Source organism: Malania oleifera, chromosome 10 (genome assembly GCF_029873635.1).
Source record: "Malania oleifera isolate guangnan ecotype guangnan chromosome 10, ASM2987363v1, whole genome shotgun sequence".
NCBI lineage: Eukaryota > Viridiplantae > Streptophyta > Magnoliopsida > Santalales > Ximeniaceae > Malania > Malania oleifera.
In genome coordinates, this window is record NC_080426.1 from 20,008,543 (window position 1) to 20,023,422 (window position 14,880).

General features: G+C 36.9%; 1 protein-coding gene and 1 long non-coding RNA gene across 3 annotated transcripts; both read right to left on the reverse strand.

Moving 5' to 3' along the window:
• Nucleotides 1–2,975: 2,975 nt before the first annotated feature.
• Nucleotides 2,976–6,441, reverse strand: LOC131166824 (uncharacterized). Its single transcript, XR_009139877.1, has 2 exons — nt 3,997–6,441; nt 2,976–3,316 (listed from the first exon to the last, which is right to left on the reverse strand). It is a non-coding gene; the product is annotated as an uncharacterized LOC131166824 (long non-coding RNA).
• Nucleotides 6,442–10,727: 4,286 nt separating this feature from the next.
• Nucleotides 10,728–13,560, reverse strand: LOC131166920 (pentatricopeptide repeat-containing protein At2g27610-like). 2 transcript variants are annotated; one of them, XM_058125566.1, is made up of 2 exons: nt 13,067–13,236; nt 10,728–12,957 (listed from the first exon to the last, which is right to left on the reverse strand). In XM_058125566.1, exons 1-2 carry the CDS (start codon nt 13,095–13,097, stop codon nt 11,228–11,230), a joined length of 1,761 nt encoding a protein of 586 aa, XP_057981549.1. In that variant the 5' UTR covers nt 13,098–13,236; the 3' UTR covers nt 10,728–11,227. The 2 variants fall into 2 exon arrangements, with proteins under 2 accessions (XP_057981549.1, XP_057981548.1); XM_058125565.1 differs by having other exon boundaries at nt 10,728–13,560.
• Between the last annotated feature and the right edge of the window lie 1,320 nt (nt 13,561–14,880).

Below are 14,880 nucleotides of genomic sequence, written 5' to 3' on the forward strand. Positions count from 1 at the left end.
TTTCGTTTGCTACTTGTTTCCCCTTCTCCATCGAGAGCACCCGTTTAACATATCTTTTGCGAGCACCCCCACTATCTCCTCCGCTAGTGGATCCTCCGAAGATCACCGCAATTTCCCCTACGACCTCCTCTTCCTTCTCTTTTATGCTGGGCCTCCTCTGCTCGAAAGGTTCCCTTTGTGGATCTTCTTTCTTTATAAACTTTGACAGGTATCCCTTTCTTATTAGAGCTTCAATTTCTTTCTTCAACTGGATGTATTCTTCTGTGTCATGGCCATGATCCCTATGAAATGCGCAGAACTTGGACATGTTTTGCTTGTGAAGAGGTGTTCGCATGGGTTCGGACCACGAGACATAGTCTTTTTTTCTGATCTGCATCAGTAATTCAGAGCGCGGTACATTCAGGGGTGTGTAGGTGGAGAACTTACTGGGTTGCCCTCTTATCTTTGCGTGTAGTGTACTAGTCTCTTGTCTTTTCGCGGATCTATAAGATTCTCCCGTCTCCCTGCTACTACTTTTCCTTTTCCGTTTTATGCGACTTATCTCCTCCAGGTTGATGTATTTCTGTGCTCGAGCCATCAGCTCCCCCATATCCACCAGCGGCTTTTTTCCGAGAGAGTATAAGAAACTTCCGGGCTGAAGAGCCGTTGTCAAGGCTACTAAAGCCACTCCCATGTCTAGGTTGCGAATTTCTAGGGTTGCCGTGTTGAAGCGGTGCATGAATTTCTATAGAGTCTCCTGCTCTCCTTGCACCATACTCATGAGATGACCCGTTGTTTTAGCAATTCTCCAACTACTAATGAAGTGGCCGGTGAACAGTTGTTCCATCTCTGAGAAGGAACCGATCGATCCGAGTCGCAGAGTTCGGTACCAGTTTCTGGTAGTACCCTTAAGGGTTGTTGCAAAAGCTCGGCACATGATAGCGTCTAGAGCACCTTGCAGCTGCATCACCATCCTAAAGGTGTCTAGATGATCAATTAGGTCGCACAGACCTTCGTACCTTTCGAAGGTGGGCATCTTGAATCTACTTGCCAGTGGAGCTTCCATGATCTCTTTGTTGAATGGCGGCTCTGAGGACCTTAGGGATGCTTCCCCGTAGAAGGGTTTGGTTCTGCTCTCTTTCATCATTTTTTCTATGTGATCTATTTTTTTTATCCTTTTTTCGAGCTCCGTGGATCTTTGTTGGTTGACATCTACGCTGTTTGCATCCTCTACCTTCTTGTTGAGGTAGATTTTTTCCTCGTTCTCCTTTGGTTTGTCAGCTTTCTTGTCTATACTGGGGCTCTCTTGCCATTGGCGGAAAACGTGCCCTTCCTGACCCTTTTGTTGTAAAAGCTAGTTGAGCATATCCTTCATTTCCTTTTGGAAAGCGAGAAATTCCTCCCTGCTGACACCCGATGGTTGTGCGAGTGTGGAGTGGATGGACTGGGACAATTCATTTCTCGCAACAGGGATGGAAATAGAACTGTGTGAGGTCGGCATTGCCTGAATGTCGAAAGTCGAGAGTAAAATATGATCGCCTCTCAAAAGCAGGTTCCCACAGATGGCGCTAACTATTGCAAGGTAAAATTAGCAGGGTTGCTCATTCGACTTCCGCTGACCTGAAAGGAGAAGAGAAGAAAGGCTTGGAGGACCTGAGGTGAACTCCGGGGGATCACTCCGATGCTTAAGTAATAGAAATGCTTTTAGAGAGGCTGAATGCAACAGTAGAATGAGTTGAATGACTTACCTTAGCCTCTTCCTCGCCCAACTTCTTATAGGAGTTAGAGTTGACCCTTTGGTTGATCTGCCTTTATTATGCGGGGTCTGAATTGCTCCCGGGTCATAAAATGTTTGCACACATCACTCGGCCATTTAAGTCGCTGGCGTGGATCTCTCTTCCTCTTTATTGAGTTGGAGTTGATTGATCTCGTCAAATTATTTGACTTCGAGGGAGATTACGGGCTGGGTGTTGTCTTGCTCTTATTGGTTAGTTTATTTTGGGCATATCAACTATGATTTGGACATTAATCAATAGGGGCCAAACATTGACTGAATAGTAGTTTTCATTGAGTTTTGATTATGTAGCTAATTGTGATTTTAGGTTTTGCCAGAGCCAGTTGTGGTATGTTGGCTAGGACTTGAGATTATACAGTTGAATTACCATTATCAAATTTAATGATTATTGATTGCCATATTATTTGAATTGAACTGAAGCAATCATATTGACTCTGTGAATTGAATTCATTTGTTCCTATTGAACTTGGATCATAAATTTTTTTTGGCTTCATATATTACTATAAAGACTCGTTAAAATGTATTTGAATTGGAAGTCACTTGTTTTAATTTAAGCTTCAAGAAATCATCTAAATAATTATTTTGTGCACGCTTGGTTTGACTAGTGTTGTCAACTACTGCTTATAACGTCTCAAACATTTTTATAAATACTGAGGGTTAGCATTGCATGTGGTACCTTTGGAATTTGGATGGTGTGGCAAGAGAGTGCTTTTCATCTTATGATTTTAGGTTATTTGAGGAGTTTAATTCTATGATTCAATATTTAGTTTTTGGTGGGTCTCTTGGATTGATATCATATTGTAATTACTAATTACTGAAAAAAGTTCTTTTGTTGATTGTTTTTTAGTTTATTTTAGATTAGTTTTTTTTTTTTTTTTTTTTGAGTTTGACATTGTTCATTTGAAAATTTAAAGTTTAGGTGTTTCCAGAAACTAGATTTTTTAAATTATATTTGGACTTTAGACTTTATTATTATTTGAAAAATTTTAAAATATTCATTAGCAGATTGAGGTTGTTTACATGTGGAACAATGCAAATATGCACTATGCAGCATTGTGACAATCTTAGCCACTCTTTTGCGAAGGGATACAGTGAAGGTAAGCTTTCTCAATTTACCTTAAACAAAATAGAAAGCAATTTTTTTATCTATAAGTAAAATATTAAAGATTTATTATTAACATAAAATTATCAAAGCAAATAATTTTTCTCTGATTGAAAATAAGAATAGAATATAAAATCAATAATGTTCTAAAATCACTACCGGTACTAAGTACACAGGAATGTAGGAGCCCCACCACCACACTAAGCTGGTTCCGCGCTCATTGGTGGCTATTTGAGTGGCAAATTAAATAAGTGCTCATCATTGTGACTCAGTTTACAGACTCTCTAACCACTTATCAAGCATATACATACACGTTCTCGCTCATTAGTTAGGATAGCTGTGATTATTATAGGAAACACATATTTCCTTACCTGTCGTGCCATTATAGTAATGCCAAAATAAATCCTTGATCTTTGCATTCGCATGCTGTTCGTGCCCACCTATAACCATAGGGAACAAAAAATATTAGAAAATCCCTTCTTCGACACATTAGTCAAAGTCAAGATGGAGTATGAGCAATTGTAACCATAGTATCTTAGAGAGAGTCCCTTACATGATACATCCTCTTGGTGGCCTCAAATATAGGTCCTATTTCAGAGGTTAAATGCTCTATCAATAAAGGAGTAATATAAATTATAATCCAAAATATTCTGCTTTAATTTTAGAGAAACAGGTCTCCCTTATTAAACGGCTTCAAGCGATTGCAGAGCATAGAGGTGATTTTTCACTGCATCAACCATGATGGAGTTCAAGAAGCAACTCAAATGCCATATTATTTTGGACATCTTTTCTCAGCACTTCATTTTCAATGCGTATGAGGTTGACACTAGGCAGGGTATCTAGAGCCAAAAAAAAAAAAAGCTCTCTTGGATTTTAGAATACATGAATGTTACAAAATTTTCTAACTAATGCTTGCATTTCATTCCTTTTGACAACCCAACCCATATATGTAACCACCCTTGCAAGACGTGTGCTTCTATAAAGATTTTTTTTATGGGTTTTCCTATTCTAAACTGCCCAAATTTCAAGCTCCAAGTGAAACTGCAAAGTCAAACCCTTCAAATCAACCACTTGATCCAAATGAAAAGTTTAAAAAAAAAAAAGCATTAACAGAAACTACCTTGTCCAGCAAACTCCAGAGTGCGACAAGAGTGCCACACACCAAGATTTTGAGAGGCTGTCCTTAACTTCCAGACTGAATTATAGAGCAAATCTTAGCTGAAAGTTGAGAAAGATGCTATGCCACTACATATTTATCCACCCATTGCTCCTTTACTTACTCCCATTAATATACTGAGAAAATGGCCATAGGAATATATCCTACATCAACCAATAGGACTGTCAATCCATTCAAAATTTCACAGAGATTATATTCTTAAAAATGTGCATTATGACCAGAAGCAAAGAATATATCTTGCTCTTTAACTCAGTCCAGCTATATCCTGTATCTTTCTTCAATTCTTCCTCCTTCATTGCCTTTCTGACTTGTGCTGTTTCATCCCACATTTTGCCTTGGCATATATGTTTGATAGTGTAAGATAAGCTGAAGAATCTTCTGGATCGACACTCAAAATTTTCTCTGCAGCATATCTCCCTGAACCAAGTCCTATGGATCTTGCAAGCCAACAAAAGAAGTTCCCAAATATCCTTATTCAGTTCCATAGGAAGACTAATTAAAAACTCTTAGCCTTTTTTGTCTGTCCTCTATGGGCAAATAGACTTACCATACAGACTAAATGATTCACTCTTGGGGCAATGCCATGTTCTTTGGTCATGGATTCGAAGTGGTGTCATCCCTTTTGTAAAAGTCCCACATATCGACGGGCAGACAGAACTTCCACAAATGTGACATCATTGGGTTTGACACCCTCTTTCTGCATCATACTATAAATCTCTAAAGCCTCTTTCCCAAATCCATGATGCGCATATCCATCAAACATAGCATTCCAACAAACCATATTCCTTGTGATTAGGTTATCAAAATTTTTCCAAGCTTCGCTCAATCTTCCAAACTTGGCATATATGTCTGTTAGTGCACACCCAGCAACATCGGAATCAAATCCAAGTTTTATAATGCAGCAATGGGTTTGCCAGCCCCTTTCTATTGCTAGGAGATCCCCACAGATGCTCGAAATACTAGAACATGTGTGAGGATTGGGTCCAAACCCTTCAAACAACATAAGGTCTAGAAGCTCAACAACTTCTCCATAATGACCTAATCTAGTATGTCTATAGATCAGAGCATTCCAGGAGACGACATTGTGTTCATCCATTTCTCTAAATATCATTGAGGATTCCTTGAGGAGACCACACTTCGCATAGAAGCCCAAAATAGCATTCCCTACATATATAAATACACTAAATCCCAATTTATGATCAATCAGTGGAGTTGTTTCCAATTTCTATTTGGACTGCTCCAATGAAGGCACCAAGCACCAATGAGAATGTTCCCTCAACTAGTTTGAGATCTGAAGAGTGCAACTTACAGGAGAGATCAGTGGGTTCTCTTCCTTTCTCCTGTTGACCGAACCCTGCTATCAGCACAGTCCACGCACACAAATGTGGCTTATTGATATCTAGAAAAGCTTTCCAAGCTGAGCCGAGTTCCCCACATTTGGCATAAAAATGAACCACACCTGTCGTCATAAACTGATTCAATCCAAGTCCAAACTTGACAACAAGTGGATGTAATTGAATCCCAACTTCAAAATTTTCTAATGCAGCACCCAAGCACCTATGAAACTAGCACAAGAGAATTCTAAACCCACCGTATTTTTCCCACACCGTCAATTAGTTGAACGAAGTGAAGTCCAAGAGACCGAATTTGGCACCAGAGTTGCATCAAGCACCGATTGAGCTGAGTTCAATAAGCCACATTTCCCGTACATATTGATCAGACTGCTTCTAACAAAGCTATTCAACTCTTCCCAAGTCCTATAAATCCTTCCATGAATTTCCTTCCCGGTTTTGGAAGCTCCTATGCCGGTACAAGCAGATACAGCCCCGACATTGCGTAATCATTTGGTTTAAAGCCACCATCAACCATTAACCTCAAACAGTCTAAAGCTTCTTCAGCAAAACCCACCTGGAAATACCCATAAACTAAGGCCACCCATGATACTAGATTTCTCTCAGGCATCTGATCGAACACATTAGACGCATTATGTGCCCGAGTAAACTTCAAGTACATCGAAACCAGACAGTTGTTTGTATAAACATCTGGGCGAAACCCAGATGTTATCATCTTGCCATGAACTGTTCTCCCTTTGGCAAAGCAATGGCCGGCCCCAAAAACACGAACAAAGTGAGAGAAGGAGATTTCAAAAGAGCGGAAATTTACAAGGGAGGCTGAGGGCTTAAGAGGTTCATCGGCATGTCGGCAAATTGCAATGAACAAAGAACATCTTTTAAGCCCAACATTAAAGAGACACAGGCGTTCATCGGATTACCACAAATCCTCCCCCGAGTCCCTCCGGCCATGCTTCAGAATACAGACAGATGGGGCTGCCCCATGTAAGCAGCTTCATTTTGAGAACGATTTTAGTTGGCTTTAAGTTAAAAAAATTAGATGTTCATGGACCCTAAAAAAATTATTTGTGACTGAATTATAGACGCTAATTTATAATTAGTATTATATACTTAAAAATCACTTTTACTTGTAATTGTGCCAAAGGATTCAAATTAATATATATATATATATATATATATATATAATTCTTTTAGCACGAAAATGTATAATTTTTAAGTTAATCAATTCTATTCAATTAACCATTAGATAATGACCCAACAATTGACTGAATTTTGATTAACTATTTAAAATAATTTAGTTAAGGTTGGCATTTTTTTTACTTGAAATTCTAACCTAGACGAACCCTTCGAACCCCCTAAACGACACCAAACTAAGAGATCATGCAGAATTAAATTCAAAATCTTGTATTACTAGGAAATCTTACGGTCCCCCATATTCACTTGAGTCAACCCTTGGCTTTAGTTCACCTTTTTAGTGAATCAAAACTTCGATTTGTTTAATAGTTCAAGAGTATGATTCGATTAACTGAATCATGTCTATTCCTAATCAGAGTTGTAATGCTTTATTACTAGAATTGTAATCCCTTATTTTGTGTGGAAAATCTAAATTTGAATTTATATCTTAACATGTTAAAATATGAAAGATTTGAAACCATCAATTATGCCAAGACATGAATGTCATACTTTTCTCAAGCTAGTAGGTGGAATCAATTTATGGATTATTTTCTTCATCATGCACATTCTAGAGAAATATCTCAAGAATTAAGTAGATTTTGGAAACATGAATTTCAAGTTTTGGATTTAGAAAAAATTTAACAGAATTTTATAATATATTCAATCGAAATATACACAAATTTAAATTCAAAATCTAAAATTCATGCTTTGGTTTGCAAAATTAAAATATTTTAAAATTCTAGACCTCTACCTACACACTAATATAGTCAAACTAGTCACTCTTTTTCATTGGAGCTTTCAGTAGTGTTTGATGCACTCATGCTTTTAACTTATCTTTCCATTTCTTCACTCTCCCCTTACCCATAAATAAATCTAATTTGTATTTAGAGCATGAATTGAATTAATAATTGAAGTTCTATAAACAAACAATATGTAAAGTGTTCAAAGAGTTTAGTTCCCTTACTAATACCATCCTACAAACTCAATACATTCTCTAAGGCATGTTTGAAAGTGAAAAGATAAATAAATTCATATTTTTATGTTTGATTATCAAGTAAAGAGAGAAAGAAAATAAAAAATATATCAAATTTATTAACACAATTTTAATTTTACACATTATTAATATTTAATTTTTCCTAATTTTTAATTATATTAAAATAAACTTTTGTTTTTATAGTATTTAATAGAGAAAGAAAATACAAAGGTTTCATTTCCTTTTTTCCAAATAAAATTTTTAATTGAAACTAACCCTAAGTAAAAAATATAAATATATATTCATTTTCCTCTCACAATCAATTGCCTCAACATTCATAGAAAATGACGTTGAACATTCAATTCTTATGTTTTTTTAACTCTTAAGAAATGATAAATTAAAGTACCGGAGCTAGAAAATTTTGCAAGGAGCTAATTTAACTTTTATTTTTTTAGGACTAAAAGTCTAAACTCACTTGCTATATCCTCAAACTGGTCGTTACATCAATTGGACATACAAAATGTATTTTACATGGTGATTTGGAGGAGGCCATGTTTATGCAACAACCACGAGGTTTTGTAAATCCTGGCTTCCCCACAAGGTTTTCTACTAAGCTTGTAGTTCTTGATGGATCCACGGTTGAGGATCCTCTTGTAACGACCCCAAAAATAATATGCAAAGAAATGTTAAATAAATAAATAATTAATTAATTAAAAATTATTTATTTATTTAAAATATATGTGTGTGTGTGTGTGTAAGGTTAAGCTTAGGAAACAATTTCAAGCTTCCTCCCCCCTCTCACTCTCTCATCAATCTCACTCTCACTCTCTCTCTCTCTCTCTCTCTCTCTCTCTCTCTCTCTCTCTCTCTCTCTCTCTCTCTCTCTCTCTCAATTTCTTTGTCATTTCTTGGCCGAATTGAAAAACGAACATCATTCTTGGATCCTAACTCCGCTTTCCAAGGATTTAACCGGAGAGATTTCATCATCCGCACGCCGTAGGCACCACTCTAGGGTTAGGTAAGTGGGTTAGATTATGTCAGATTTATTCTCGATTAAATTTGAGTACATGAATTTAATTAGATTTATGTTATTTAAAATATGTCCGAATTAAATTGATTACGTTAATTTAATTATATCCTTATGCCTAAGTTAAATTGTACTGTAGAGATTTGATTATATTGGATTTTCTGATTATATTGGTATTAAATTAAATATGTGGATTATTATACATTTTCAATAGTAATTTGCTAAAATTATAATTATTAGACAAATCGTGTGACGTAAATTAATTTTATATTTTTGCATAATTGAGCAAATTTGGGATTTTTGCGGTGTTATGCTTATTATGTGATTTATTGAAAATATTTATGTGATTTGACCATAAATTTGATGTTGGGGAAATGTTCAGATTATTATGCGGTTTAATTGCATAAATTGTATTATATGTTTTAAGAACCCTAATGGGCGTAGTTATAGATGAATATTATTGCAGCCACACTATTGTGAAAGTGTTGGCAGTGGATAGTCAGTTTGGCCTGAGCATGAGAATGAGTATGAGGACGTGACAAACAAAATCTTACAAACATAAACTTTTGATTTAATCTGATTGGTTGGTGGCCAACTAATTAAGTCTAGTATTCGGATCGTACAACCCGGTCATGAGGATTAAACATGACACGGCCAAAAAGGAGTTCTTTATACATATTTGTATACTTATGTGATTATGATCATATGATAGGTTTAAATTATGATTTAAAGGAAATTATATATATTTATATGCGGTCCACTGTTTTACAAATGCGGGTTTAAGAGTTAAATTATTAAATTAAATATTTACAAATGCAATTTTATTAGAATAGAATTATTGAATGTACTTTTATACTACAACTTATTTTAGCCACACACTGATAATAATCTAATCCTTACTTACTGAGAGGTGTTTCATCCCATTATTATCTTACATATCAGATACCTTGAGGAGCCTAACCAAAATTAGAGTAGCGTAGCGGAAGCATGGTTGAGATAGAAGAGTTATTTAGATTAGATTTTAAATTAGCTGTATTTTTAATATTTTAAAATTTTTAAGAATGATAATATTTGATATTAGAGATATTGTTGCAATTAAGGTTTTTAGTACTCTGGTAAATAAATTTGAGTTCTTCTGCTGTGCAAGTATTCAGGTTACTACACCTCATCTCTATCGTAGTGTAGTAGGCAGCCTACAAGACCTAGCATTCACTCGACCGGATATTTCTTTCTCTGTCAACAAAGTCTGTCAATATATGCAGAGTCCACGATTACCACATTGGTAGGCGGTCAAAAGAATCCTACGTTACGTTAAACTCACTCACAACTTTGATCTTCATTTTTCTCCTTCGTCCTCATGCAACCTTTCCGCTTTCTCTGATGCTGACTGGGCTGGCTGCTTTGATGATAGAAAGTCCACTGGTGGGTTTTGTCTACTTTGGATCACATTGGGGGTTCCAAAAAGCAACCAATGATTGCTAGATCATCCACAGAGGCTGAATATAAAGCTGTTGCCAATATAACTTGTGAGCTTATATGGATTCAATCTCTCTTAAAAGAGCTTGGAATATTTTTGTCTAAACCTCCAACATTTTGGTGTGATAACTTAGGGGTTACCTACCTGTCGGTTAATCCAATTCTACAATCTCGCACTAAACATGTAAAACTGAATAATCACTTTGTGCGAGATCATGTAGCTGCCAAAACTCCTCAAGTATCCTTTATTTCCAGCAAAGATCAAATAGCTGATATTTTCACAAAACCACTTTCCACTTCTTGGTTTTTGCTATTACAATCAAGCTTCACCATCTGCCAAGTGCTGCTTGAATTTGCTGCGCGGGGGTTGGGTGTTAAAATCAACATTTATTTTATTGTTGATGGTCAGTGACTCCAACATGCAATATGGGCTCTTGTGATGCATTATTGCTCATGCAGCATGGGCTCTTGTATTTGCTGCCTACACACCAACACAGCAGCATGGTAGCAGCTTAGGATTTATTTCAGGAGTAATTTATTATTGCTGCCTGCACACCAACACAGCAGCATGGTTACAGCTCAGGAGTGGTGGCTGAGGAATGCTGAATGTGTATATAAGTCAATATTTTGGCACAATACGGTGTGAAAAAAAATTCAGAGTCAATGGAAATAATTTGAGGCAATTTGTCAAGCATTTACTTTGCATTCTGTTAATTACTTTAACATTGTCTACAAAAATTCAGAGCCCAAGAACAAGAGTGCCTAAAAAGAAATTTTGCAGAGGATTAGGTTCAGAAAACAGCAAGTTCCTCAGGGGCACCGGTGATCTTTCGATATGATTGACTGCTGCTGGCCCAAAAATTGAATGCTTGGCGCATAATGCTCTGAAACGAGGGGTACAAGCCACGGAGTTTTTGCTAGTCTTGCTTCAATCTTGTACATCAGAATTTGATGTGATCTCAGATGCAATGACTGTATTGTAAGTCAGCTTTGGTACTGAATTGTCAATGCTTTCTCTAGAAGCAGATCTGTTTCTTTGGCATGTAGCTTTTAGCCACTGTTAATGAAGATATCATCTTGATGCTTCCAAGTAATTCTCTTTTCACCTGTCAATAATTGTATCCCATTAAATTATAGAGCAAATCTTAGCTGAAAGACAGGAAGAACATGCTGTCAAATGGCATTAGGTATATATCCCACATCAATCAATTGGGCAGTCAGCCCGTTCAAAACTTCACACAGATTATTCCCTTCAAAATGCACGTTATGACCTGAAGCAAAAGAATATATCTTGCTCTTCAATTCAGTCCAGCTATAGCCTGTATCTTTCTTCAATTCTTTCTCCTTCATAACCTTTCTGATTTGTGCTGTTTCATCCCACATTTTTGACTCTGCATATATATTCGATAGTGCAATATGAGCTGAAGTATCTTCTGGATCAATACTCAAAATTTTCTCTGCGGCATATCTTCCCAGGACCAAGTCCTTATGAGTCTTGCATGCTGACAAGAGGCATCGCCAAACCACCTTATCTGATTCCACAGGAAAACTCATTAAAAACTCATAAGCCCTTTTTGTTTGTCCCCTACGGCCAAATAGATTTACCATACAAGATAAATGATCCACTCTTGGGGTAATGCCATGTTCTTTGGTCATGGAATTGAAGTGGTGCCATCCCTCTTCTAAAAGTCCCATATGCCCACATGCAGACAGAACTCCAACAAATGTGATCTCACTGGGTTTGATCCCCTCTTTCTGCATCATACTATAGATCTCTAAAGCCTCTCTCCCAAATCCATGGTGCGCATATCCTGCAAGCATAGCATTCCAACAAACCACATTCCTCGTTGTTAGTTTATTGAAAATTTTTTGAGCATCGCTCAATCTTCCACACTTGGCATACATGTCTATCAAAGCACTCCCAACAAAAACATTGGAACCAAATCCAGGTTTTATAATGCAACAATGGGTTTGCCTGCCCCACTGCATAGCTGGGAGGTCACCACAGAGGCTCAAAATACTAGAATATGTGTAGAGATTAGGTTCAAACCCTTCAAACAACATACGGTCCAGAAGCTGCACAAATTCTCCATAATGACCTGATCTAAAATGTCCAGAGATCACTGCATTCCAGGAGACAACATCATGTTCATCCATTTCTTCAAATATCATTGAGGATTCTTCAATGAATCCACATTTTGCGTAGAAGTCCAGAACTGCATTGCCAACAAATAAAAATGAACTAAATCCCAATTTAATAATCAAAGAGTGAAGTTGTTTTCCAATTTCTATCTCTACCGGACCAACAAAGGCACCAAGCACAGATGAGAATGTTCTTTCATCTAGTTTGAGACCCGAAGAGTGCAACTTACAAAAAAGATCAATAGCTTCTCTTCCTTTCCCCTGTTGAGCGCACCCTCCTATCAGTGCAGTCCATGCAGCCAAATGAGGCTTATTGATCTCTAAAAAGGCTTTCTGAGCAGAATCCAGTTCCCCACATTTGGCATAAAAATTAATCAACCCTGTCGTCACAAACTGATCCAATCCAAGTCCAAACTTGACAACAAGTGGATGTAGCTGGATCCCAACTCTAAAATTTTCTAAAGCAGCACATGCACCTAAGACGCTAGCACAAGAGAATTCATTCACCATCACTCCCACCTTCCAAGATCGCAAGAAAATCTTCAAACCCTCTGTATTTTTTCCACTCTGGCAGTAAGTCAATATAAGTGATGTCCAAGAGACCGAATTTGGCACCAAAATTGCATCAAACACCAACTGAGCTGAGTTTGAGAAGCCACATTTCCCATACATAGTGATCAGACTGTTGCTAACAAAGCTATTCAACTCTTCCCCAATCCTATAAATTCTTCCATGAATTTCCTTCCCGGTTCTGACAGCACCTATGCTAGCACAAGCAGATACAGCGCCAACGTGAGTGTCATAATTTGGATTAAAGCCATCACTGATCATTAACCTAAAACAGTATAAAGCTTCTTCAGCAAAACCCACCCGTAAATACCCAGAAATTAAGGCCGTCCATGACATAAGATTTCTCTCGGGCATTTGATCAAACGCATTACGCGCATCATGTACTCGATTAAACTTCATATACATTGAAACCAAATGGTTGTTTGTATAAATATCTGGGTGAAACCCACATGATATCATCTTCCCATGGACTGCTCTGCCTTTGGCAACGCAATGGGTATCGCCAAAAGCCCGCAAAAGGTAAGAGATGGACATTTCAGAAGAGCAGAAATCTACGATGGAGGCTGAGGGCTTAAGCGGTTTTTGGGCATGCCCACAAATTGCTATCAACGGCTTTCCACAAATTGCTATCAACGGCTTTTAGGCCAAAAGGCAAAAAGTAAAGAGATACGAGTGATTACACGATCACATCAAGCCTCATTGGGATGAAGATGAAGTGCCCTTCGGCCTTCGGGCTCCTCCCCTAAAGTACCCTCCGCCTCCGGCAGGTTCATTTTGGAACTTATAATTTTATTAGTAAATATTTTTAATATAAAGATTATGGTATTTAAAAAAAAAAAAACTGATTCAGATTAAAAAAAAAAATTGCTTTAACTAAATCATTAGATGCTGATTTACAATTAAATTAATTTTACATACTTTGAAATTGCTCTTGCATGCAATTTTCCCAAAGGATCAAAATTACTTGGGCCTTCCGTAATTTTTGTGAACAATAACATTTAACAAAAAATGGAATAATTTTAACACAATTAATTCTTGTGAATTGTGTTGAATTGTAAAGTTATTTTTAGCTGTCTAATATAGAGGTTGTACTATTCATATGATAGTTATACTATTTATATGATGATTACACTATTCATTTGGTGGCTGCACAAGTTTACAAAGATGACTACACAAGTCTACAAAGGTGGCTGCCTAAATCTACAAATGTGTGTTGCAGAAAAGAGAATTCAACAAAGATGGGTAATACTCTCTACTATAAATATACATACCTACTAGGAGTTCCAATTCATCCCAAGTATCTCCAAATCTACCTTTAGAGAGAGAAATCAAGTACTCTCCTACAAAGTGTCCCTATTGTAGCATGTGTTTCTAGTTTCTCCTAATTTTAAAAAGATTTGTGTTAACTTTAGTGTATTCTCAAGAGGGGGGATGAATTGTAATTTTAAAATTTATTTCTAGATTTAACTAATCTAACAACAGTATATTCGCAACTTAGGGTCTGTCTATATAGTTCTAAATGCGCATATAAATATAATGTGCGAAAATTAAATTATATATGACATTAACAATATAACATACACATGCGATAAATAAATTACAGAAAAATTAAATGCACACACGATATGTTATTGCTGCCTACATCCCCGCCTCTAGCTTGTAAACCCGAAGATTCCACTAAAGACTCACTTTACGAGTGGAGTGGCACTGGTTACAACCAGATCAATTTATGGGGCTGACCTCAACCAACATGCCTTACCAAGATGGTGCACCTAATTTTCCTAACCAGATCTAAGCCAATCCGAGACTATTCAACAGGGCTAGTCTCTCTCTTCAAGCCTGTGCCTAGAATACAACAGATTTACAATATAAATTTCGTGTACAATTTCAGTGCTTCTCCAACAAGCAGATTTGCACCACTACGCACAGTCACTAAACAATGCAAATCAACACGATAGGAACTATAAGCTCAGTGATGTGAATGTGTGCAATCTACACTCACTATAATGTGTGTTCTCAAATAAGCACAAGAGTGCATATTAGAACTATCTTTGAAACTTTATATCAATATATCTCAATCATAAGTCTAGGGTTTCAAAAATTTCTACCAAAAG